General features: G+C 45.5%; 1 protein-coding gene across 3 annotated transcripts in view; it reads left to right on the top strand.

Annotated features, from left to right (window-relative positions):
- Positions 1-27,873, top strand: part of LTK (leukocyte receptor tyrosine kinase) — a 163,414-nt gene that overhangs the window by 123,943 nt on the left and 11,598 nt on the right. For all 3 annotated transcript variants that reach the window (XM_045016813.1, XM_045016812.1, XM_045016811.1), the window contains exons 20-25: positions 32-218; positions 1,364-1,454; positions 7,877-7,941; positions 10,229-10,358; positions 14,080-14,177; positions 27,225-27,317. In XM_045016813.1, coding sequence (XP_044872748.1) covers positions 32-218; positions 1,364-1,454; positions 7,877-7,941; positions 10,229-10,358; positions 14,080-14,177; positions 27,225-27,317 — 664 coding nt within the window. The remainder of the gene's footprint in view (positions 1-31; positions 219-1,363; positions 1,455-7,876; positions 7,942-10,228; positions 10,359-14,079; positions 14,178-27,224; positions 27,318-27,873) is intronic.

Raw genomic sequence — 27,873 nt, 5'->3', positions numbered from 1 at the left:
CCCTCTATTCTTTTGTGGTGTGCTCCCACAGTTTATCACCGTAAAAAGCAGCAGCTGGAAGGAGCCAGAGCACGACTGCAGAGCCCAGAATATAAACTGAGCAAAATCCGCACCTCCACCATCATGACAGATTACAACCCTAACTACTGCTTTGCAGGGAAGGCTGCCACACTGAGCGAGCTGAAGGAGATCCCCCGGAAAAACATCTCCCTGCTTCGGTAAGGCTTGCTGCTGGGCCTGCTCCTTCATTCCGGAGAGGAGTTGTAGCCTTTGGTTAAGGTGGCAGGGTCACATATTTATTTTGTTTGAATGTATAAAATGTGCCATGGAGCATGGAGAACAAGAGACTGAGGGCTAGCTGGCTGATTAACCGTGGAAAGCTCACAGTCCAGCATGGTACAGCCTAAATGTGGCTTTCATGACAGCTGATTATAACACCTATGCCTCACTTTTATGTTCTTCAAGACACCATTTTGTAAGAATTAGGCCCTGACTTAAGCACACGTTTAACTTGAACTCATGAGTCACATGTCCCATTGACTGATTGGCTTCCAGGTAGAAGCAAGAAGATTCCCCGTACTGTTCCCTCCCTTACACTTTTGGGAAGTCCTGGGTTACTGGGGCTGCCTGGCTCCCAACAAATCTCTTCCAGGTCCAGAGCAACGTTTCATTTTCTGCATCAGAACAGAAACTCACATCACACTACTCTCATGACCCCTGCAATCCAGCTGATGTCAGTTAAGAGGGCATAGGGAGTACAGGCAAAATTTGACTGCCTATATTTATTCTGTTACTTCACCTTCAGATATCAGCCCACAGCCTTCTCTCTCTGACGCCCTGATTCACTGTAACCTTAATATCATTGCTAGTAGCTGAAAGCCCATGCTGTTGCCCAGGTGTAATTCATGGAGTCACATGTGTAAAAAAGGTGAAAATGGCTGAGAACTTAAACATTGGATGGTAACAGAGTGATATTCTGAACAGAGACCCCTAAACCATGCTTGTAGCTGCTTCCATTGCTTCACACTGACTCAATAGACCATCTAGGCTTCAGAGTCACGCACCGAGTGACATTCCTCTAATCTTATTATATAGATAAATCTGTCACCAAATCCTAGGGTGCTGGTGCCAGTATAGATTCAGGCAGTTACTTTGTCAGCATGCAGTAGACTCCCGTGTTTTCAGTACCACTGAAGGTCCAACATTATAGCACCAGAATGGGTCCAGAGGTGATTCTGGACGTTTTGATACTAGGCCATGTCTGGGACTGATTGCTTTGCCCTGGATTCCAGTTTCGAGAACAGGTCCAAAACCTATTCCTCAACTTGACACAGTAATACCTGTTTTTTTCTCTTCCCTTCAGGGCCCTAGGGCATGGTGCATTTGGTGAGGTTTATGAGGGGACTGTGGTAGGAATCGCAGGGGATCCCAACCCTCTTCAAGTGGCTATCAAGGTCAGTACTTACAGCTAATGGCCTAATCTTTCGTGTACGGTAGCGAATACCCATGAGAGTGATATTACCATATAAAGGTTCCAAATAGAAATGGATTGTTACAATTATCATATATTGCATGGTTAACAGTGTTACATGAAGTTCATGAAGAAACTTGCACAAATACAGACAGATATCATCTTCCTTTCCAAATGCAAACGGATGGACATCATACCTAATGGACTAAAGGTAAAAAATCCACTACTATCTACATACTACACAGACCACAGTGAGAGATTATGCCATACTCTATCGAAGAAACTGAGGAACCACCTGATCAGCATCCTATACAGCAAACAGGAAAACATCAAAAAAGAGCTCTCCATCCTGGAGACTCTCATCAATAACCAAACTTCCATACAAACGGACTTCACTAAAATAAGACAGGAGATCTACATTACTCACTTCACCTCTCTACAAAGGAAAAAGGACTGTAAGCTGTCTAAACTCCTACCTGCCACATGGGGCCACAACCGTGGTACCCCTAACCCACCCAGCAATATCGTCAATCTATCCAACCACACACTCAGCCCAGAAGAACAGTCTGTCCTATCTCGGGGACTCTCTTTCTGCCCTGCCACCCCCACCAATATGATACAGTTCTGCGGTGATCTGGAAGCCTACTTTCGCCGTCTCCGACTCAAAGAATTCTTTCAGGACAACACTGAACAGCGCACGGATACACAGTTACCCTCCTACCAACAGCACAAGAAGAAGAACTCCACATGGACTCCTCCCGAGGGTCGAAATGACAGTCTGGACCTATACATTGAATGCTTCCGCCGACGTGCACAGGCAGAAATTGTGGAAAAACAACATCGCTTGCCTCACAACCTAAGTCGTGCAGAACGCAATGCCATCCACAGCCTCAGAAACCATCCTGACATTATAATCAAAGAGGCTGATAAAGGAGGTGCTGTTGTCATCATGAACAGGTCTGACTACCAAAAGGAGGCCGCCAGACAACTCTCCAATACTAAATTTTACAGGCTACTTCCCTCAGATCCCACTGAGGAATACACTAAGAAACTGCACCATCTACTCAGGACACTCCCTACACTAACACCAGAACTAATCAACATACCCTTAGAGCCCCGACCAGGGTTATTCTATCTACTACCCAAGATCCACAAACCCGGAAATCCTGGACGCCCCATCATCTCGGGCATTGGAACTCTCACTGAAGGACTGTCTGGATATGTAGACTCTCTACTCAGACCCTATGCTACCAGCACTCCCAGCTATCTCCGTGACACCACTGATTTCCTGAGGAAACTACAATGCATTGGTGACCTTCCAGAAAACACCATCCTGGCCACCATGGATATAGAGGCTCTCTACACAAACATCCCACATACTGATGGAATACAAGCTGTCAGGAACAGTATCCCTGATGATGCCACAGCACACCTGGTTGCTGAGCTCTGTGGCTTTATCCTCACACACAACTATTTCAAATTTGCTGACAATATATATCTCCAGATCAGTGGCACCGCTATGGGCACCCGTATGGCCCCACAATATGCCAATATTTTTATGGCCGACCTGGAACAACGCTTCCTCAGCTCCCGTCCACTCACGCCCCTTCTCTACCTACGCTACATCGATGACATCTTCATCATCTGGACCCATGGGAAGGAGACTCTGGAAAAATTCCACCACGATTTCAACAGCTTCCACCCCTCCATCAACCTCAGCCTGGACCAATCTACACGGGAGGTCCACTTCCTAGACACCACGGTGCAAATAAGTGATGGTCACATCAACACCACCCTATACCGAAAACCTACCGACCGCTATGCCTACCTTCATGCCTCCAGCTTCCATCCCGGACACACCACAAGATCCATTGTCTACAGCCAAGCACTGAGGTACAACCGTATCTGCTCTAACCCCGCAGACAGAGACCAACACCTAGAAAATCTCCACCAAGCATTCTCAAGACTACAGTACCCACACGAGGAAATAAGGAAACAGATCAACAGAGCCAGACGTGTACCCAGAAGCCTCCTACTGGAAGACAAACCCAAGAAAGAAACCAACAGGACTCCACTGGCCATCATATACAGTCCCCAGCTAAAACCCCTACAACGCATCATCAGGGATCTACAACCCATCCTGGACAATGATCCCACACTTTCACAGGCCTTGGGTGGCAGACCAGTTCTCGCCCACAGACAACCTGCCAACCTGAAGCATATTCTCACCAGCAACTGCACACCGCACCATAGTAACTCTAGCTCAGGAACCAATCCATGCAACAAACCTCGATGCCAACTCTGCCCACATATCTACACCAGCAACACCATCACAGGACCAAACCAGATCAGCCACAACATCACCGGTTCATTCACCTGCACTTCCACCAATGTAATATATGCCATCATATGCCAGCAATGCCCCTCTGCTATGTACATCGGCCAAACTGGACAGTCTCTAAGGAAAAGGATAAATGGACACAAATCAGACATTAGGAATGGCAATATACAAAAACCTGTAGGAGAACACTTCAACCTCCCTGGCCACACAATAGCAGATCTTAAGGTGGCCATCCTACAGCAAAAAAACTTTAGGACCAGACTTCAAAGAGAAACTGCTGAGCTCCAGTTCATCTGCAAATTTGACACCATCAGCTCAGGACTAAACAAAGACTGTGAATGGCTTGCCAATTACAGAACCAGTTTCTCCTCCCTTGGTTTTCACACCTCAACTGCTAGAACAGGGCCTCATCCACCCTGATTGATCTAACCTCGTTATCTCTAGCTTGCTTCTTGCTTGCTTATATATACCTGCCCCAGGAAATTTCCACCACTTGCATCCGAAGAAGTGGGTATTCACCCACGAAAGCTCATGCTGCAAAACGTCTGTTAGTCTATAAGGTGCCACAGGATTCTTTGCTGCTTCTACAGAACCAGACTAACACGGCTACCCCTCGGATACACATGCTGCTAATGTCACACGTGGGAGTTATGAGCTCCCCATTGTTTTGATTTTTAAGCCAGGTAGCAATAGCAGCAGATTGCAAATAAACAGTTCTTGTTTGCAGCATGCCGTTGTAGTGGCTACACCTGATGCTCTAATGGGGGTGAGAACTATTATGTTAATTTAAATGGAATAACTGGGCCCATTGAGTCAAAGGCCTCTGCACAACAGAACCCGAAGAGAAGAGTGTGTCCCTCAGCCTCTGCTGCCAATACCAGGGAGAGAGCTCCTACTGCATCTAAGAGGAGGCTGTACGAATCTCAGTCACCCATCCATATAAAATATATTAGCTACAATTAAAACAAAGTGCTAAATCCTCTGCTAGCGTCAATCGGCGCAGCTCCACTGAAGTGAGGGAGCTCTGCTATTTGATACCAGCAGAGTTTGAACCGCACTTACGGTGTTTGCTGAGAGCCTTTCAGTAAAGTAATAGTCATGTAAGTCACCTTTAGGGTTCGTCTACACTTGGAGCTGGGGGTGTGATTCCCAGCTCGAGGAGACATACCTGTGCTAGCTCTCATTAAGCTAGCATGCTAAAATAGAGTGCAGTGCGCCCTATGTAGGTGCCCTCAGATTCCGTAGGTGTATACTCGGGGAGGCTAGTCTGTCCCACAGCTCACACTGCCACAGCTGCACTCTATTTTAGCATGCTAGATTGATGAGAGCTAGCACAGGTATGTCTCCTTGAGATGGGAATCACACCCCCAGCTCCAAGTGTAGACGTACCCATAGACACTATTCCAGCAATTCCAGCAATTACTGATACTCCAGGCTTTGTGACTGATACTCCAGACACCTCCTTTTTAAAAAAAGGCTCCAGAGGCGATCCTGGCAATTATAGGCTGGTACGCCTGACTTCAGTACCAGGCAAACTGGTTGAAACTATAGGAAAGAACAGAATTATCAGACACCTAGAAGAACACGACTTTTGGGGGAAGAGTCAACACAGCTTTTTTTAAAGGGAAACCATGCCTCACCAATCTACTAGAATTCTTTGAGGCAGTCCAACAAACATGTGGTCAAGGGTGATCCAGTGGATGTAGTGTACTCGGACTTTTAGAAAGCCTTTGACAAGGTCCTTCACCCAAGGCTCTTAAGCAAAGTAAGCAGTCATGGGCTCAGAGGGAAGATCCTCTCACAGATCAATAACTGGAAAGACAGGAAACAAAGGGTAGGAATAAATGGTCAATTTTTGGAATGGAGAGAGGTAAATAGTGGTGTCCCCAAGGGTTCTTTACTGGGACCAGTGCTCTTCAAGATATTCATAAATGATCTGGAAAAATGGGTAAACTGTGAGGTGGCAAAATTTGCAGATGAAATAAAATTACTCAAGATAGTGAAGTCCAAAACAAAATGACTTGCATCCGAAGAAGTGGGTATTCACCCACGAAAGCTCATGCTGCAAAAACATCTGTTAGTCTATAAGGTGCCACAGGATTCTTTGCTGCTTCTACAGAACCAGACTAACATGGCTACCTCTCTGATACAAAACAAAATGGTGAAGAGTTACAAAGGATCTCACAAAACTGGGTGACCGGGCAACAAAATGGCAGATGAAATTCAGTGTTGATAAATGCAAAGTAACGCATATTGGAATCCAAACTATCCATATAAAATGATGGGGTCTAAATTATCTGTTACCACTCAAGAAAGAGCTCTTGGAGTCACTGTAGATAGTTCTCTGAAAACATCCTTTCAATGTGCAGCGGTATCAAAAAAAGCTAACAGAATGTGAGTTGAGTTGGGATTAGCACTCGAGTTATAACTCGAGCTAACTGTGCTGTAAAGACATGGATATGTCTAGGCTGCAATTAAAAACCCAGGGCTTGCTGGTGCCAATTGAATCAGGCTAATGGGACTTGGCTGCCGGGCTGTTTAATTGCAGTGTAGATGTCCAGGCTCTGGCTGGAGCTCATGCGCTAGGACCCTGTGAGGTGGGAGGGTCCCAGAACTCACACTGCAGCTCAAGCTGAAATGTCTACACAGCAACTAAACAGCCCATCAGTCCCAGCCCAAGTCAGCTTGCATGGGCTAGCTGTGGGTGTCTAACTCCCGGGTAGACATACCCTGAGCGAGTGTGAGAACCCAGAACTGAAACTGACTAAACAGTGCAAGTGAAACTGTCTACTCTAGCTTCACAGTCCTGAGTGACGTGCAAAAGTAAAAAGAGAGGAAAAAGTACATTCAGATGCTATTTATTGCTTCCGTTTTAATGATCCAGGGCCAGACTGTGGCCAGCTTCTGTGTGAGTGAGCAAGCACTGCTCCCTGTCAGTGCCCTGTCTGCAACCTTCCCAGGTATTCACATAGCCCCCAGCAAATGAAACTGCTGAGAATCTGCTGTACTTCCTTCTGGAAGATGATATAATGTCCACATGGTAGATGAGAGAGGGCGTGTTATTTAAGGTCATATGGGCTGAGTGCACATAAATCATTTCACAGTGCCCAGATTGGGCAGTCATCACACAGAAGCTGGGTTCATCATGGTCTGGCTGTATCATCAGTCCCTTCTTTCACTGAGTTGGGCTTTGACAGAGTGGGTGGATGTAGAATAGAGAGCTTTAAAAAATACATCGAACATACTCCTTTTGTAAATGGTGCACACACCAATGTAGTAGATGGCCCAAAGGATGGTCTATTTCATTTAGCAAAATGCCGCTCCATCCTCCAAAGCCCACACTGCTAATGGCAGTAGCCATGTTCTCCCTCACAGCCTAGCCTGCATTCAGTAGCGGACAGCGAGTCCCCTCAGTCTGCACACACAGATAGCTGCAGCCATATCATCCTCTACAGCGGTGGCCACACCGTCCTGCTCAGACCTGCACCTGCAGTTTGTATCTGTCAATGCCATTAGTACACACTGTTTTAAATCAGTGGCTCTTAACCTTTACTGCAGCCTGCACACCTTTGGTGCTCAAAATATGTTCTCACACCCCTTAAACCTAGATATATTTTTGTTTGTATATTACAATAACCGTTAAAAAATGTATAATGTTAATAAATACATCAGTTTGAGGAAACAAAGTAGTTGTACTTATGTGTTTGTGCTTAATTTGTGTTTTCGATGATTTACCTTCTAAAATTATCTGGCATGTCTCACCCCCCCAGGGGGTGCATGCACCCCAGGTTAAGAACCACTATTTTAAATAAACTAAACAAAAGCACTGCATGTAGTTAAATGAACACACAAGAATATTCTTCACGTAGGTCAGTCGGCTCTTGTTTCTTTCTCACCTCTTGAGTCGTATATGACCCAATGAGTAGGGAATTGGAAGAGGAGAGAGAGACACTCAGATCATAGCTACCACATAATCGTATTGTGTCTTCACTGGCTTTTTTATACTTCTCTTAAATACCTTTGTTTCTTCTGGGTGCTTCTCCCCTTTTGTTCCCTCTCAACAGACATTGCCAGAAATCTGTTCTGAGCAGGATGAGATGGATTTTCTGATGGAAGCGCTGATAATCAGGTACATTTCTAACCAGAAAATTAACTCACTGACTCAGGAGATTAATAACAGGATGGCGAGACTTTCACAATTAAATCACTGATTCCAATCCAGCACTGCTTGATATTAATTACAAATTGCTACAGCCAATGGCTATTTGGCGGCCTATGAGTTAGTGACAGCCCAGTTTCTAATGGACATGTGTCCACCTTGTACATGAGACCCTTACTGGTTATTTCAGCAAAGCTGAAAGTAACTTCTCCAGTGGTTGTTTGGGAAATAAGCACTAAATTCTTTTAACTGAGTTACATGTATATTGCACCTTTCATCTCAGGAAATCCCAGGGCCATGTAGGACTCACATCCTGCAGTCCTTATGTAAGGAAACTCCCTTTGATTGAATGGAAAGCTGTGTAATGTGTGACCTACAGGGTTTGGCCCTATAGCCATGCAACCCTACTGAAATTCAGCCACCAATGGGGTGGAGAGCAGCAGTCAGGTGGCACACAACATGCTGCATGCCAAGGAGAGATTTTTCAGCCCAGGACATTGGGGCAAACTCTTCTCTTATTAAAAATGCTATAGGGTGTTTAGGAACAGCCCTGGACCTGTCTCTTGCATGGATGGCTGCACAAGGAGATGGTGCATGAAGCTTCCCCTTTGTGCCCTTCAAGCAATAGCCAATCACAACTGTAGCTCCTGTGCTCCCCTAACCACAGGGACTTCTCCCTCCCAATGCCTTCTGCAGCACTAGTCGCCCTAAAGGCCCCGTGTCTCTTCCCCTCCTCTGCACCAGGCAGCAGAGTGGGGCATGCTGAACCCTCTTGAGGGGTGAAGTCGTGAACAGGGAACCAGTGTGTGCCGGGGAGCTCCAGGAGGTGTAGTGCAGCTCATCACCTCCCTCAGGGCAGGCCAGTGCTACTCAGGCACAATCTGTCTTTTGATTTCTGTGCAGAGTAGATCAGACAATAATTTATAAGGCTGGATTTCAAAGACCATCTCATAATGAGCTAGGTCGTGTATAATTTATCTGCCTAGGAAAGCTAGAGAGCTGAGCCATCCCCATAATTCCATGCACTCTAGGTATTTCAAACCTGGGGTTTATGCCACTACATCGAGCTCCAAAAGGAAGTTTGAAAAAAAGGAGATGATCTGGAAGAACTCCCCTAATCTCTTTCACAGCACACAGCAGATTTACTGGGGAGATGGCTCTCACTTACAGTGGCATTGCCCAGATCTTGCCTGGCAAAGCAATCACTGGAAAAATCCAGAAAGAGCCACACCTATTATAATTTCTTGCAAGCTTTTAGACCAAAAAAAGTGTCTGAAAGACATTGTGAAATATATTGCTGGAAGTTACTTATTTTTATGGCTCTGCCCCTTCTTGAATGTTTGGAATAAAAACATTCCTGGAGGTGTTTGTATGTGGATGACTTCATCTCACAGCTCGGACATGCTGCTGGGACTCAACTATTGACATCAGTCCATCTCCCGCAGACTGTTGGAGTTCTGCTTGGCAAGGCAAGAGGCGGTAGTGCCGATATATGATTTTTAAAAGCAACCCACGAGATCATTTCATAATGTTTTGATTTATTTAGTAGGGTCTACCCTCTCTGTCCCTCCACCCCTGCCAAAGTCCTCAGTTCATATCTAACCCAAGTTGGTAGTGATCAAAAGTCACAACCTTCTGATGATAGTTTGGCAGCGTATGTTAAATGAGTTTATTGTCTCAACCCAGTTCCTTGGGGACAGAAAAAATTACAAAACCAATTGCTATAATTGGCATGAGCTGGCCCTGTTTTTGGCAGGCTGGACACTGAACTGAGATCCCCAGCTACACAGAAATTTATTTAACAAACAATGAAAAAAAAACAAATCCCCACATGATAACATTTCATTTCAAATAGCTATAATATTTTGGACTTTAAGATATCATGTTTCCTTTCTCCCATGACCCCGTCACAGTTAAATCCATGAATCTTCTCTGCATTAGAGGATCACGGCAGGCATGGGTGGAGAGAAGGTACTGTTGTATTTGGTAGCTTTTGCCAGTTTTCTCCCACTTTCTGAGGAAATTCAATTAAGTCAAAGCCAAGCAGAATCTCTTTGGGTTCCTTGTAAGCAGAGCTGAGCTGAGGGCACCATGCTTTGATTTAGCTGAGGTCAGGATTTGCTTTGACAGTGTATTTCACAATCAGGTTGTATTTCATCTGAATCACCAAAGTTCAGGGGGGAGTTGGGTAAAAGGTTTTATCCTCTCTCTGATTTTGTCTTCTCCTTTCCATGTTGCTGTGGTGGTTGATTCACAGTAAGTTCAGTCACCAGAACATTGTGCGGTGCATTGGCGTGAGCCTTCAGACACTGCCTCGCTTCATTCTGCTGGAGCTCATGGCCGGTGGAGATATGAAGAGCTTCCTTCGGCAGAATCGACCCCGGGTGGTGAGACCATCTTCCCCTTTCCACTTGTGTCTGTTTCCATTATGGCATTTTAATAGGGCTGATCTCTGATTCCCAACTCCTACAAACCTCTGTACATTTTCCACCCTTCCCTTGACTTGAGCAGATGCCAATAATAGAAAATGATTCTTGATCACATATTTCAAAGGATCCAGCTTTAAAAAAAAAAGGTAATAATTGGAGGTATACCAATCTCCTAGAACTGGAAGGGACCTTGAAAGGTCATTGAGTACAGCTCCCTGCCTTCACTAGCAGGACCAATTTTTTGCCCCAAATCCTTAAGTGGCCTCCTCAAGGATTGAACTCACAACCCTGGGTTTAGCAGGCCAGTGCTCAAATCACTGAGCTATCCCTCCCCCTGATTGAGCAAACAAGGAGGACACAGAATAAAGGATGTTTTCCTGTCACCTCCCCTGTTCTCTGCCAGGGTCAGCTGGACAACAGCACTTGAGAATGTTCCCTCAGCCTTCATCACATTGCTGTGTCAAGTGAAGAGCTGAAAGTACAGCAAGGACCCTCATTAAAGGGAAGATGTTGGAGCAGCTCTTCAGCTGGCATAAATCAACATTGACTTCAGTGGAGCTATGTCAGTTTATACCAGCTGAAGACCTGGCCCTACATGTACCATTAGTGCTGAACGAAATAGCCAATGCAAATAAATAACAACCTGGAATTAGTCCTGGGTTTTCTGTTTGTGGGCTGATCATGAATCAATGCTGATTTCCACAGATGTATTTGTTATGGGCAAAAGGCTCCAGGAATAATTTGGATGAGCAGTTTTCAACATATTGGCAGTTCACAAACTGCTAATTTCACCTATTTCCAATTGGTTATTCAGAGAGTGTATTACTGGTCATGTAACTCACATGATATTGCTTCTGCTCCCTGAGTGGATGAGTGAAACTTTCTAAATAGGAGAATAAGGCCTGCTCTACAACCATTTTTTGTACTGGTGTAGCTATATCAATTAGCTACAACCCATAGTATGGACACAATTATAGCAGTATAAAGGTGTCTTATTCAGATATATTAGAGACAAGGTGGCTGAAGTAATATCTTTTATTGGACCAACTTCTGTTGGTGAGAGAGACAAGCTTTCAAGCTGACCTGGAGAGGAGCTCTGTGTGTCTTGAAAGCTTGTCTCTCTCACCAACAGAAGTTGGTCGAATAAAAGATATTACTTCAGCCACCTTGTCTCTCTAATATCCTAGGCCCAACACAGCTACAGTTACACTGCATAATACAGGTGTTGTTTAGTCCCCTTCTCATACTAGAATAAATTATACTGGTATAAGTACATTTAACCACCTCCACACCAAGGAGGTTGTAGGGCTTTAACTACGTCAGTATAGTGAAAGTAGTACAACTTTTGTGAGGAGACAAGGCCTATGAAACAAGGAATAGTGATTAAACACCAGCGAAGAGCAAATGTTCTCATTGGCACATAGCGAATATGAGTAGTATGAAGAACAATCATTCCCTAAACATTTGTGTGAAAACAAACCTGTTATCAAGAATGTTTATCAGCAAAATAAAAAGGGTCAAGAATGTAGTTGAACCAAAACAGCCCTTCCAAATTCAAAGAAATATGCCTAAAAATTCAGCCAGCTCTAGATCTTGCCATGGGTTTGTTTCGCCACAGTAAAAATGAAACTCCATTGGCCTCCTGACAAAGGTATCCCAAAACATGCTGATCTCTGCCTGTCTGTCTTTCTTATTTACTCCTTCGCTTTCACCTTTATACAGAACTTGTTTATAACGCTAACCTTCAATGCCAAATGTCCAAGTGTTCTGTACAATAAAGACACGACCCATCTAACTGATTAAACACCAGCTGCCAACAGCCGGAGTACTAATTACATGGTTCCAGGCGGTGAAATGAACAAGATAACAGCATCCAGAAAGAACAGGAGAAAAAAGAGCAATTTGACTTGACATCTCCAGGAGCTTCACTAAGCTTGGTAGTAATTTCTCCCCATCTTGCCCCAGAGCACTGGAAAAGCACTTGTCATAACACCTTCCTGGAGACACACCAAGGAACTTTCCCTGCAGGGGAAGAAATGATTGCCAGAGAATAAGTGGGTGTCACAGGTGGGGGGGGGGGTTGAGTTTTGGCCCAGTCTAAATAAAATGGCCAACAGTTCTATCAAAGGTGTGAAGTGAGAACTGCCTGCTGCAGCGAGCAGTATGAAAATAAGCACAAAGGAGCTTTAAAAAGTGGGAGAAGGAAGAAGTGGGCTTCTAAAGAATGACTCTGGAGATGCTAATGGGTCACAGCAAAAATTAGTGAGGCTTTTTTAAAAAAAAAACAAAAAAAACACATCCATCCGGGATTTTGAATGGCATGCGAGAGAGCAAAGATGAGTGACTGCACTACTCTGTGCCAGCATCAAACCCTAATGACCTCCAGCCCTGTAACATCCCTTGTGATGGGGAAGAGGTAGGACTCAGGAATAATAAACACAAAGGGGGCTCTTTACATAGGCTGCTGTACACACACTCACGTGCTGTAGCTCTCCCTGGCTCGCTAGTGCACAGACTGATGGAAACACCTTGGGTCTGTCTAAGCAATCACGCAACAGTTTGCTGAATACACTGTAGACCCAATGCAGATTTTTTTAGCCCAGAGAAATCCCCACTCCCAGCACTATGGGAGTTAAGCTGTGCTCTTCTCAGTGAGTCCCACGGTGATGGGATGTCTACCCCACACAAGGCCTAAGGTGACCAGGTGGGCCTATTAACCACCTGGGCTATACCTAGGAGTCTCAGCCAAGGAACAAGAACTAATTAGAGATGAGGCTCAGCTGGAGAGGAATGGGAGGGGGCCTGTATAAAGCCCAGTAGCTGAGAGAAGGGGGATGGGGGGGGGGTGGATTGCAGTCAGTGTTAGGAGGGCAAGGTAGGCAGTAGCCCAGGGATACAGCAGTAAGGTTCAGAACTGTGCAGTCCGTGACTGTTTGTTGTAGGGTCGCTAGGCTGGAACCCAGTGTAGGGGGGCACTGGGTTTCCCTTCTAGCCCCTGGGCAGTGGTGCTGTTAAGGCATAGTGAGAGGAAGGATCGCCTGGGACAGCAGGTCCCAAGATAACCTGGAAAGGGAGGACTACAGTGACCTGGCCGGAGGGCCAAGCCATGAAGTGGGAGCAGCCAAGTCTCAAGCAAGTGAGACAGGGAGAGTGAGCAACCACAGGAGGGACATTGGACTGGGAGAGCTCATCCCCAGGTGTGGCCAGCAGAAGGTGCTCCAGTGATGACTAATGACACCCTGCTAACTGCACTTTTTTTTGTTGTGTGACCCATTAGCATCCCCACAGTCATTCTTTAGAAGCCCACTTCTCACTTCTCCCAATTTTTAAAGGTCCTTTGTGCTTATTTTCACACTGCTCACTACAGTGGGCAGTTCTCACCTCATACCTTTGATAGAAGTGTTGGCCATTTTATTTAGACTGGGCCAAAATTCTCTCTCTCTCTCTCTCACACACACACTCTCAGGGGGGAAATCTAATAGACTCGCTTCCTGTGTCTGGCAAACTTTAACCTTAAATAGAAATCTCTTCTCTCCTTTGACCTCCTCCCCTCACTTTTCTGCATCTCTCTCTCTCCTTCCTTTCCTATCTCTCCAACTATTCTATTTTTCCTATACTCTCTCCCCCACCCAACCACATTCCTCCTCTTCTCACCTGGGTGCATCTGTCTCCTATCCAGAATCAGCCATCCACTCTGATAATGCAGGACCTGTTGAACATAGCCAGGGACATTGCTTGTGGCTGCAAATATCTGGAGGAGAACCACTTCATCCACAGGTGAGATGGGGCAGTCCGGACCAGTGTGAAGGTTGCTTGAACTCCACAGGGCTTGTACAAAGCCTATGGCTTTCCCTTTGCAAGGGAATATGCAGACATGTTTTTCAGTTTGGATCCATGTGGTTTTACGTTCCCCAAGACAGACTGAGTAAGATCTCAAGGAGAAGCTCAATTGAACCCCTAGGCTTTCGACAGGTTTCACTGCAAAAAAACATGTGGATACAGGAATTTCCCATGTTTCTGAAGCAAAAACTATAAGCAGGTTGAGATTGGACCTATTTGACTTGAAAAGTGGTCTGAAGTTAGTGCTTGGTCTAAAGCCAAAAGCAGGCAGGACTCCTTGTATAGCCCTAGGTTATCATTAAGATAACCTATTGCAGCATCTTCACAAGTGACTGCCTAAGTGAACTGTCAATCAAGACTATAACTAATGACTAGGAAGGTCTTCGGGCGTTAGCTAATCCCTGAACACAGCACAACTAATGACGCCACTTTAATAGCAAATATTATAGAGGTTTTCATGTTATAACATGACAAAATGGTGTGAACTCTGCTGCTTTGCATACAGTGCTAAAGCACATTATGAATAAAGATTTTCAGAGGCAAAAATGGGAGTTAGGTGCCCAAATCCTTTTGATTTTCAATGGGAATTAGGCTCTTTGCTGCCCTTCATACTTCTAAAAATGTCCCCCTTGGCTGTGTATACTTCAGCAGTTCATCTACTGCAGGGGTAGGCAACCTATGGCACGCATGCTGAAGGCAGCACGTGAGCTGATTTTCAGTGGCACTCATACTGCCCAGGTCCTGGCAGCTCTGCGTTTTAATTTAATTTTAAATGAAGCTTCTTAAACATTTTAAAAACCTTATTTACTTTACATACAACAATAGTTTAGTTATATATTATAGACTTAGAGAAAGAGACCTTCTAAAAACGTTAAAATGTATTACTGGCATGCGAAACCTTAAATTAGAGTGAATAAATAAAGACTCAGCTCACCACTTCTGAAAGGTTGCTGACCCCTGATCTACTGGATATCTGTATCGCATACACACTTGAGGTTCTTCCTGCTTTCCACTAGATGGTAGCATTACCCTACCCAAATGTGCATGAGACTAAGGAGTAGCTTATTTCTCCCTCTTCTGACCTCACTGTAATTGACTTGTTGATTGTTTTAGAGTAGCATCAGCACAGAATAACCTTTGATGTTAGATCCATTGACTAGGGGAGCAGGGAGATTCAGGGTAAAGCAAAGCAGGACGTGTGCAGTATGGCCCAGCTGGTAGGATGCTGAACAGGGAGGAAGGGTATCTCTGCACTGCAATCACAGGTGGGACTGAGGCACATGTAGTCATACCCAAGCTAGCTTTGATCTAGCTAGCTCAGATAGCAACATCAATGAAGCGGCAACAGCCTGGGCGGCAGCACAAACTGTACATACCCTGGGGCCCAGGTTGGTTTGCACTCAAGCAGCTAACCCATGCTGCCACCCACGCTGCCATGGTTTCACTGCAATTCAGTTCACCTCTTTGTGCCTCAATTTCCTCATCTGCAAAATCAGGATCATGAGATTTGCCGCCCTACAATCTCTGGATGAAGTGCTAGAGAAGAGCTAACAGTTGCTACAAGTAGCTTCTAAAAATTCCCAGTTGACTGGCAGCATCTCTCAGTTTCAACTGAGAGCTGGTTGCAATTCATGGAATTCCCAGTCATAGCACCTTTCTGAATTCACCTGTCACCGCCACCGCTCTAAAGGCCATCAGGTGCCCAGCTCATGTCAGTGGAAGGAGCAGAGACCCACACCCAGGAGGAGGGAGTAGGTTTCAGATGGGATTGTACTCAGGATAGCTAGCCTGTCCCACTGCCCATGCAGCCAGAGCTACACTGCTCTTTTTCAGCACTCTTGCTCAATCAAAGCTAGCATGAGTATATCTACCCGAGCTAAAAATTACACCTCCAGCATAGACATGCCCATGGTGTGTGTGCTACACAGTAACAGGGTGCAGCTTGCAGGTATGCCAGGAAGGGGAGGCTTCACAGAGGCAGGCAGAGCAGAGTATCCGCACCCAGGTAGAAGCACACGTACACACACACACATCCCCTTTCTGCAGAGCAAACAGGCTTAACCGCTATAGCGCTAGGCAAGAGTGGGAGCGACTGGAAGAAAAGGGGGAAACGAGGCAGGCAACAATCTGAGCAGGGAACTGTGAGGCTGGTGTTTGCTTTCCTCATGCTTAGCATTATAGGTGGGAATGTGCGCTTGTGGTTAGGGCAGTGGAGGAGATAGGATGCTGGGGTTCTGTTGTCAGTTCTGCCACTGATTCAACATGTGGCCTCAGTTAAGTCACTTCTCTGTGCCTCAGTTTCCCCCCTCTGTAAACTGAATGTAATAAGGGATCTTGTAAAGGTTAAATACAAAGCACTCTAAAATCCTCAGATGAATGTTGCTATAAAGGGATTATTATTTACTTAAGCACAATACAACATATGGAAATTCTAATAGTATCTTCTCAATGTAAACATTTCTAAAAAGGATGTTAACAACTCAGGACTGGACTGGCTTGCCAGCTTACTGACACAAGGCAATATTGTGATTGTGTGGGGGAGTGAAGGGATGTAAAGCCCCAACCCTAACCCCTTGCACAGCTGTCGGGGAAGGGAGCACCTGGTCTGAGAGCCCAAGCAGGCAGAAAGAAGCAGGGAGTGTGTGGATCCAGGACTATGCTGCCCTCTCTCACCCCTCTTCCCCATACTAGGCAGTAGAGCGATTAGTTGTGAAGGGCGGTGAATGTTATGCCTGGTAATCATCCAACACAGCATATGCTACCTCCTGCACAAAGCAGGAGCTGCAGAAGAATTCTAACTCGGGGCGGAGGGGTTCTGAGTCACACTTCCTTTCTGCAGCTCCTCCTGGGCTGATACACGTATGTGGCACCCCTTACTCAGCATAGTCCATACAGTGAGACAAAGGAAGTGCTCATCAGATGCTGAATTACATGCGAGAGGCTGAGGAGTTTCATAGCTGTCTTATAAACCGTTTCTCAGTCTCTTCCACGTCAGAAAGTCTCCACAGTGGGGTGTTCACCATCTCTATGATGACTCAGATCTTTGCTCTGAGCCTTGTTTTCAGACTGGCCCTCAGGGAGAACTCCCCAGACTGCTTTGCTTCCAAGTGGCGCATATGGTAGAATCCAGGACTCCCTCTGGATCGGACCTGGCATAGGATTTGTGAAAGACTTTTCTCTGTATCTTGATTTCTTCATTGCCCTCAAGGATTTTCTCCTCAGAGCTGCTACACTCAAATTCTTTTGGCTTTCTGCCCTCAGTAAAGGCAGGCAGTCGAGCAGCCTGCAGGAACCCAGCTCACATGGGGGCAAGGTCCAGACCGAGATCATTGAGCAGGTCACATGGAAATTCTCTCCATTGAGACCAGGCCAGAACCAGTGTCATGGAGTATGGGGCAATTTATTTTTTCAAACCCTCTCCCCTCCCCCAGACATGGAATCCCTATTCCCACAGCTTTCAAAGCAAGCCATGAAACATTCCAATTCCTGTGAATTCTCAGATACCAATGGGCAAGTTGTCTCCAGTGGCTCCAGCTCACTCTTCATTAGGTGTGATTGGTCCCCACTTAGCTCAGACACAGCAGCAGGGAGTGCGCGGGTGAAGAAATTCAGATCCTGCTCTCCAGGAGATGGACCAGCCTCTAGGTGTCCCATGGGATGTCATGAAGTGGCTGCTGCTTTCCTTAGGGAGGCATGCAGGATTTATGCCTGCAGACTGTCCTTCCAGGCTGCTTGGTAATGCACAGGATCCCTGCTCTCAGATGTTTGGCCCAGGGACTGGTGAAGGATATTGGTCACAACCAGCTCTTAAAGGGACAGCGCAAAGTCTTAAAACCTCTCAGGAGAGACTCCCACTCTAAAGGAAAAGGAGGAAATTGCTAAGGCTGAGGCTTTGAATGAGATACCTCAGACTCTCAACTAAGCTTTGCAGAGTTAAGCATGAATGGGGGCTCTAGCTTCACAAATGCTTATGGTTTTTAGAAAATAAAACACTAAAACCAAAGAAACAGGCAAAGCTGAAGAGCTGTGTAATCCTTCCTCACCTGCTTTGAGGCTGTGATGAAGCTGGAATGGGAATTCCCTAGCAAGACCTACTTGTACCTAAGAACAAAAAAAGGTCTTCCTTACTCTGCCTAAGCTTAAGCCTGCTGTGTGCTCTATAGTGAAGTGTATAGTCATACCAACTGAGGGAGACAGGACAATATGATCTTCACTCAGACTAAAATTGGATACAGCAGCCGCAGCCTGGGGAGTATTGGCTGCAGCCTCTTATTGCGCAGGTCTATACACTCCTGGGATGCCCTTGTGAGCATGTGCGCGCGCACACACACACACACACCCTCCATAAATCAATTTAAACTACATTTCCCATGTAGCTTTTTCAGGCCTGATGCTTCACCTGACTCTGATTTGCTGTACATTCAAAATTTCCAAAGACAGGTCCTGGGGGCAAGTATGACTCCAACTGAAGAAACTGGAACTGCGAGCTAACATCTGGTGTCCTTCCAGATATTTTGTTGATGCACTCTTTAGGGAGCACAGAGACAAAGGAGTCACTGAGGCTGTATGCCAGGGACTAGTCCCTCCCTCCTTCCAGTGGGAGACTATTCAAGCTCCCTTATCTCAGCCAGTGTTCTCTTTGAAGCCATTGTCCCTCCAGGTTCCAGCATAGAGATTTATGCAGCAGGAAGAGGTCATTGCTACCTGTCTTAAGAGTTGGAAGAATCAGGCTGGGATTCTCTGGAAAAACCATCCAACCCCAAACATTTCTTTTGTTTTTGGGTGTTCCAAGAGATTTTTCTCTCTCTGTGAGCCATCATATGGGAGTTAACCTGCTCAGAAAATGAGTGCTTGAGAACATCAGGGAAGAATATTCAGTACAGCTCACTCCTTATCCCAGGAACAAGTTTATCCTTTTCACAAAGTATATTAAAAGAAACCAGCAAAGTCCCTTCATAGCATCAGAAGATGAAGGGCACAATAGTCCATCTCTTACGCACTGAAATGATAGAACGAGTTCAGTGGCAGGAGAGATAGTTTGGAAGGGACACAAGATTCTTTGTGGTACAGAGAAACAATGTCATGCAGCCCATTTTAGATCTCAGGTCTCTCAATAAGTCCATAAGGAGATCAATATTCCTGGCAGAAATATTGAAATTCATAATTACAGCATTATTTCCTAAAACTTCAGAATATGAAAATAAATCTCATGGAGATCTATTGAAGATATGATCAGGGAGAGTCATCCAGGGGATAATGCATCTTGTTGTAGCAGAAGCTACAGTAACAATATAGAGTACTTCCATTTGGACTCATAAATTCTACCTGGGTATTCAAATTCCGTATCATCCATCCCTTCAAGTGAAAGGGATACATGTCTGCTCTGGTCTGGCCAACATTCTCATTAGATTATACAGGGCCCAGAAGACACAGCTAAAAGCCTTCAGAAACATGGCTTTGTGCGAACAAGTGGAAGGGCCAGTTACAGCTCTCACAGAATTTCAGCATCTAAGTTAGCATCCAAGACTATCTTTATTTCAGAAGAATATATTGTCTGATTTGCCAAACATTAGCACGTCTCCTAAGATAAAATCGCTGACTCAGCACCTGAGCTACTTGGTCTCATGTGGATAACCAGTCCTATTCTTGCTTCATTTCCAGACAGCAATTGCAGCAAATATGAAGATCTTGGTCCAGATCCAGTACTAGCACCACTTGGTGAATTTATTGTTAATATTATTTAACAGCTATCTGCTCATAGTTTCCAGGGAAGCTGGTCTTAACTACAGATTCCGAACACCGTGACGGCAGAACATATCTGGACTCCTATATGACTTGCGGGGTAGGGAGGTACATAGACCAAGTAGGAGACATGAGGTACAACCTGCCTCATGTTATGGACATCAAGATCACTCCTTTTCCAACAGACAATTTTTTTAAGTGTGTATATAACTGCTAAGAAGGCAGAAAACCTTCAGCACTGCTTAGAGAGGTAGCCTTGTTCATGTCCTGGACAGATGCTCTCACTCTGTTCTTTAGGGTTCTATAGCAAGAAGGAGAGTCAGGGTCAACTGGCTCCGCAAGGCACACTTAGAACTAAGGGAATGCAGTCCAGATCAGCTAGCTTTTTGGTGCATCTCTGGCCAGGTTGGAAGCCTATTGATGAACTTCTTTGCACCCAAATCCAGTTGGAGAACCAAAAGAGGAGAGGAGGAGGCACTTGAAAGCAGAGGCTGTTGATCCTCTTGTGACAGGTTAGACCCCCATTCTGGGATGCGACCTGATGTGGTGGGGTTCAGCTGAGCCTCCCCTGCTCAATCAGCCTGGGCTCCTTCTCCCTGCTTTGCTGAATTAGGCTCTCCAGCCTCTTGCAGCACACACACACACACACACACACACACAGAGCTAGGGCCACAGCCCACTGCAGACACAGACAGAAGTCAGCTCTGTATGAGAGGGCTCCCCAGCACTCACATGCCTACCCCTTTTGGTAGACAAACTGGAATGTGTTACCTAGGGAGGTGGTGGAATCTCCATCCTTAGAGGTTTTTTAAGACCTGGCTTGACAAAGCCCTGGCTGGAATGATTTAGTTGGTGTTGGTCCTGCTTTGAGCAGGGGGTTGGACTATATGACCTCCCAAGGTCTCTTTCAACCCCAATCTTCTATGATTCTAAACCCAGACTACTACTGTTTTGCATTGTATAGAAATATTTATACAGCTCAAGTTCATAAAATTCTCCCTCTTCCTCAGTGTGAAGAGAGGTGTGCATGACTTGCCCCCCAGCTAGAAATTGCATAAACTGGGTTTAATAATAAACAAAACAAATTTTATTAACTATAAAAGGCAGACTGTAAGTGGGTCAAGGGATAGCAAACAGAACAAAGCAGATTACTAAGCAAATGAAACAAAGCGTGCAAACTAAGCTTGACACACTAGATAGATAGGATACAAATTAGCAAATTCTCACCCTGAGTGATAAACAGGCTGGCAGATTCTTAAAGCACAGGTTGCCTTGGCTTTCCCAGGTTTTCATACACAGGCTAAAGATCTTAGCCTGGGACCATCACTTCTCACAGTTCAGTCTTTGTTCCTCAGGTGTTTTCAGTTGTGTTGTTGTAGGGAGAGTGAGGACCCCTCCTGTTGTCATTGTCTCTCTTTTATGTCTTCCCCCCACTTGCTGGAAAGCTTTTTTGCTGTGACCTGGGTCAAACAGTTCCCACTATATAGAGCTATCTGACCTGGGTCAAACAGTTCCCATTGTGTAGAGCTATATCTGAGAGGTTTCTATTGCACACAGTTCCAAGGGTAATCCTTATGCTTGTGTGAATTTCTTCAATAAGCCACTAACATTGTTTGGCCTCATCCACCATAGCACATTTGAAATACAGAGACATGGTCAATATTCCCAGCTTCAGATACAAAAATGATACAAGCATACAAATTGGATAAACATATTCAGTAAATCACAGCCTTTCCAATGATCAGGAGTGGCTCCAGGCACCAGCGCACCAAGCACGTGCCTGGGGTGGCAAGCCACAGGGGGCGGCCTGACGGTCACTGTGAGGGCGGCAGTCAGGCTGCCTTTGGTGGCATGCCTGCGGGAGGTCCGCCAGTCCTGTGGCTTTGGCAGCAATTCGGCAGCAGGTACGCCAAAGGCACGGGACCGGTGGACTTCCCGCAGGCGCACTGCCGATAGCAGCCCGTGCTTGGGGTGGCAAAATACATAGAGCCGCCCCTGCCAATGATACCTTACATGAGCCATCTTGCATAAAGTATATCTTAGTTATACCACATTTGTATCATAACTATATTTCCATGAAGAATATGGGGTGTAAAGTCACACCTCCTATCTCAGAAGTGGGCTTAAAGGCCTACTTTATACCTTTCCTCTGTCAGCCACTGAAAGTAAAGATAGTGAAGATTGTGAAGGAAGGTTCAGCCACAATGATTATAAACCTCTTCTCATAAACCCTCAGGTCTTGGTTCTCAGACCTGATTCAGATATAGCTCAAACCTTCTCTCAAACTCCCAACTAATACACAAAACATAGCTCAAGAGGACCTATCCTGAACCAATATCCAGACCTGCCTAGCTCATCAGCTGGGAAGCTGCGAGGAAAGATCTATAATCGCTCATTCTGAGAAGCTGATAAACACCCTCCTCGCATCTGAGAGGACATTCACAGAAGATGTCTGTGGGTAACTTGAGGTTTAGATGTTGGTGTTACAAGGGACACACATCAGGGCAAAGTCAGCTGAAGCAAAAGACAGTGTAATGTTTTTACCGGATGGTTTGACCACGGGGCTCCAGGCAGCACTTTTTGGAAAGGTCAGGCATGTTGCACTGTAAGAAATTCATGAGACTCTCCCATCACTGTCACATAACAGATTCCTGAAGACCACTCCTCTTATCAGTCCTCTAGCAATACACACATCCTGTCATAATCTGGATCTGTGTGTAGGATCTACAGGTCCACATAAAACTACTTGTCAGCATCACAGTTGGTAGCTGTCTTCCTCTTCTCACTGAAACTGTCTTGTCTACTCACCAGCTCCTTGTCCAAGGAACTGCAGAGGTTGGTATGCTCTCAGTTATACTTCAGTTACACATTCCACCAAACATGGCAGTTCTGTGGACTCCCCAGGTCTCCATCTCCAAGGTCACCACAGTCTTCCTCATGTAATAGGAAATGATATTGTTGCCTTTTTGAATGGAACCAAGCACTCTAAGAATGTAGAAATGCATAAGTTAGATGTGAAGAGCGCCAACAGAGGAATAAAGATTTCTACAACAAAGGCATTCAAAGCCTCAGGTACAGCTCCTCTCATTACTATGCATGCTGTGAAAAGAGCAGCGATTGTGTGGGCAGAGAAATCGCATATATCTTATGAGAAGGGCTGAAAGGCTACTACAGGCTCTTCCAGCCACCTTTTCTCAAACACTCTAGACTTGATATCCCCACCTGTGCTGATGCAGCATTTGGTAGAGGAGTGTTTTGGAGCAGGGAGCCCCCGTAACGCTTAAATTCATTTTCAGTTCTACATGGGTAAATATTAATCCTCTCTTCCTCCTGCCCTAGGGATGATTTATGTCTTTTTACGGCCGACTGTGAAGGCTGTCTGACACAAAGGGGACTGAGAAAAGGGAAATTCTGTCTTACCACTGAATTTTCATTCTAGAACCCTCCAGGTCAGACAGTCTGACCCTCCCTTGGAGGACTGCATTATATCTAGGGTTTTATTCTGGCTGTTGCTTGCTTGTTGAGTAGTTTGAAAGGGAAGAGGTGTTCCTCTGGGAAATCCTTACATTTTATGTCAAGGCTCTGCTGCAAAGAGTTTGAGTTGAATAGTACTTTTATACAGTTAGTATTTTTCAGTTTTGGGTGCTGTCTTTCTGGAGAGTTCTTTCGGAGGGGCCATCATAATCCCAGCCTCAGAACCAAAATTTGGTCTGCCTCCAGTCACCCTAGAATTGGGGAACACCTCACTGTGAAGACCATCTGACACAGAAGGTTCTAGAATGAAAATTCTCAGGTAATACAGAATTTTCTCTGTTAGTTATTTCTGCTTGATTTCTGCTTTTTATATATAGATATATATAGATATAGACACACACACATTTTTCAGGCAAATAACAGAACTTGCCTTAAAGTGCCCTTCTGCTCAGAAAAGTGACTATATAAAAGACACCTTCCCACTCAGCAGATCTGCCCCTGTGTGTAGTCAGAGTCCTATCTGCTGATTTTACTGACTAAAATAAGCTTAACATCTACAAGGGAACAGTATGGATCCTATTCCTTTGTGTACAGCATCAATAAAAGAATTGTGTACTAAGCTTCAATCTGTTACACCTATCTAAACCCACTGTACACAGGGGGATTGCACAAGTGTCACCGAGGTTATAATTTATCCTGGAACAATTTTGTTACTGTGGTGATGAGGTAAAAAGGAAAACCCCAGCTTGTTTTTCAGATGCAGGCGGAGTTTTCAAGGCTGGCGGTGAGAAGAAATATTTTACTTGCAAAGTACGCACATTTTTCTAGCCATCCACCAAGACATAATTAAACACAGACACACCCCTCCCCCCCATTTCATTATTTTTAACAAGGTGCTTTTCAGAGCACAATGGTACTTTAAAACAAACACAAACTCTCCAGCCTCACTCATGCATTCACCTCCTTCCTGTGTCACAAATTAAAGGCCCAGTCTTGCAAAGTTACTCTCAGATACAACACTGTTAATTTAAATAGGACTAAGGACAGGTATAAGCCTAAGTGCAGGAGTTATGATTTGCTAGATCCAGCCCCAAGAAAATACAAGCATCTTTCTGGGAAATACCAGTCAAATGGCATTTTGCATTAAACAAGACACCACTGAGAGTTATGGAGAAAGTGAAGGAGTCACAGGTCTTTCTTTAAAAAAAATCAAAGAGGAAAGGAGGCCATGTTAGCAAATGGTTAAAGCAGAACTGGGTTCTGGCCTGACTCTAATACTGACTTTGTGTGAGCTCTGATTCAGTTTCCCACTTTATATAATGGAGATGGTGCTTACCCTTGTAAAATGCTTTGAGATTTTTGGATGAAAAACTCCATTTAGGTGCTATGTAGTAATTACCATTAATAAGAATTATAACATACAAATCATTTTTAATAAATGAAGGCCTAATCCTACTAGGGATTAATTTTCAGTGTGGTCACTTGTGGGAGTACGGGTTACTCACGTAAGGCTCACCAGATCGGCTCCTATATTTTTTTAAACCTAAATATGTAAGGTGTAACAGGAATGGAACTGATATGTAATCATGTTATGAGTACTATAAACTGTGATGTAAGAATCTAAGAATATTGATATGCAACCTAGTTACTGAGAGAAACTGTGTAACTTACATTGGCGTTATAAGAATTTCTTGTGTGAATATATTGATTTAACTTAATAAAGTCTGTGGGAAGAGCAATCAGGGAAGACCATCTAGGTACACACTAGAAAGACAACGGGTTTCAGCTATTAGCATCTCCAACCCACTGTAAACACTGTTTGCCAGGCTGGGAATTAGAGATCAAAGGAAAAGCCTCTCTGCAGGGCAGATGGTGTGGTTCACTGGTGAGCTACTGTCTAGCCCAGGGGTCGGCAACCTTTCAGCAGTGGTGTGCCGAGTCGTCATTCGTTCACTCTAATTTAAGGTTTTGTGTGCCAGTCATACATTTTAATGTTCTTAGAAGGTCTCTTTCTATAAGTCTATAATATATAACTAAACTATTGTTGTATGTAAAGTAAATAAGGTTTTTAAAATGTTTAAGAAGCTTCATTTAAAATTAAATAAAATGCAGAGCCCCCCAGACCAGTGGCCAGGACCCAGGCACTGTGAGTACCACTGAAAATCAGCTCGCATGCCGCCTTCGGCACCCGTGCCATAGGTTGCCTACTCCTGGTCTAGCCAGTCAATCATAGAATCTCAGGGTTGGAAGGGACCTCAGGAGGTCATCTAGTCCAACCCCCTGCTCAAAGCAGGACCAATCCCCAGACATATTTTTACCCCAGATCTCTAAATGGCTCCCCTCCAGGATTGAACTCACAACCCTGGGTTTGAGCAGGTCAGTGCTCAAACCACTGAGCTGGCTGGCACAGACAGACTTTGCAGTGGGAGTCTAATGAAATTGGGCCTGTTCAGATCCAGGGGACGGTAAGCATTAGGGAAATGCAGGCTTTGCAGTTTAGGCTGGTTTATTAATTTTAGGATTTTTTTTCTGAAATCCTTTTGTTCTAAATAAATGATACTTTACTTTAAGGAAGCTGCTTGGTCACTAATTACCACAGTCAGGGGCGGCTCCAGGCCCCAGCACGCCAAGCGCGTGCTTGGGGTGGCATGCCGTGGGGGGGTGCTCTGCCAGTCGCCGGGAGGGCAGCAGGTAGGCTGCCTTCGGCGGCACGCCTGTGGAGGGTCCGCTGGTCCCGCGGCTCCGGTGGACCTCCTGCAAGCGTGCCTGCGGAGAGTTCGCTGGAGCCGTGGGACCAGCGAACCCTCCACAGGCACGCTTGCAGGAGGTCCACCGGAGCCGCGGGACCAGCGACCGGCAGAGCGCCCCCCGCGGCATGCCGCCATGCTTGGGGCGGCGAAATGTCTAGAGCCACCCCTGACCACAGTCATCCTCAAGGGGCAGGCATGGATTGGAGTTCACGTTGCACTCCCTGTCAGTACCTGGCCCAAGCTGGGGAAGCTAAAGCCTGGTCTACACTAAGGGGGGGGTCGAACTAAGGTACGCGACTTCAGCTACGCAAATAGCGTAGCTGAAGTCGAAGTACCTTAGTTTGGGCTACTCACCCGTCCAGACGCCGCGGGAATGAAGTCCGCGGCTCCCCCATCGACTCCGCCACCGCCACTCGCTCCGGTGGAGTTCTGGAGTCGACGGGAGCGCGTCCGGAGTTTGAACTATCGCGTCTAGATTAGACGCGATAGTTCGAACTCCGAGAAGTCGAACGCCGCCCGTCGACCCGGCAGGTAAGTGTAGACCTGCCCTAAGGATCCAACCAGCAGACCAATATCTGTGATGAATCCTGGTCACGTGCCACCTGAGCCACGTTGCACATACACTAAGAAGATTGTCCCTAGGCACGGGGGCTTGAACAATTTGTACAGTGAGGGTGCTGAGAGCCTTTGAACCAAACTGTAAACCCTGTATATGATGGAAACCACTTTAAGCCAGGGGGTACAGCAGCACCCCTAGTTCCAACACCTGTGTCCCCAAGGAAATAGTACTGCAAGGTCTGAGCCCAAGGCAGATCTGCTACATTGATCACTGCTGATACAGAGGACTGCCACCTGGCCTGAGAATGAGAGAAATGCATGTTTCCACCCTAAATAAGCATGAGGCCTGACACCTAAAGTGGGGGTGGCACCTGGAGAGACCAATGTGTGTCGGAAGTGCAGTTATTCTGGTAACCATTTCGTAAGGTATTATAATTCATAACTCCATTTCTCTTTTAAGGGACATAGCTGCAAGGAACTGCCTGCTGACCTGCATTGGGACAGGACGAGTAGCCAAAATTGGTGATTTTGGAATGGCCCGAGATATATACAGGTAAGGGGCAAGAGTGTTCCATTTGCTTGGAGAAAAGTAACTGAAATGACATCTCCAGAGTGTGGAGGGATCACATGTATGTCTGAAAAATATGAGCTGTCCCATGACAGCTGAGCTAGAATCACCCCAATGGAGCCAGCCATTATCTCTAGGGGAGTTGTCTACACTAGAATATTTACTCCAGTTAATTGCTTGTCAGTTAAATTAGCTAACACAGTGGTTTTCAACCTGTGGTCTGTGGACCCCTGGGCTTCTGCACACTATGTCTAAGATTTCCAAAGGGGTCCACACCTCCATTCGAAATGTTTAGGGGTCCACAACTGAAAAGGAGGTTGAAAGTCACTGAGCGAACACATTTGCACATGCTAATCTGGACATTCCATGTAGGTTTGTTCCAGGCAGGGCCTTGGGGCACACCACTAATGTTTCTGGGGTCCAGACTAGCATGCACAAATGCATTCACCAATTCCAGCTCATTGGCATTCAGTGCACTTAAGTTTTAAAAAATCTAGTGACAAACACAAGGTGTCTGAAATAAACACTGCACTGTTGCTCT

This window comes from Mauremys mutica, chromosome 4 (genome assembly GCF_020497125.1).
Source record: "Mauremys mutica isolate MM-2020 ecotype Southern chromosome 4, ASM2049712v1, whole genome shotgun sequence".
NCBI classification, from domain to species: domain Eukaryota; kingdom Metazoa; phylum Chordata; order Testudines; family Geoemydidae; genus Mauremys; species Mauremys mutica.
The sequence above is the reverse complement of the archived record's forward strand: the minus strand, read 5'-3'. Positions and strand labels throughout refer to the sequence as shown.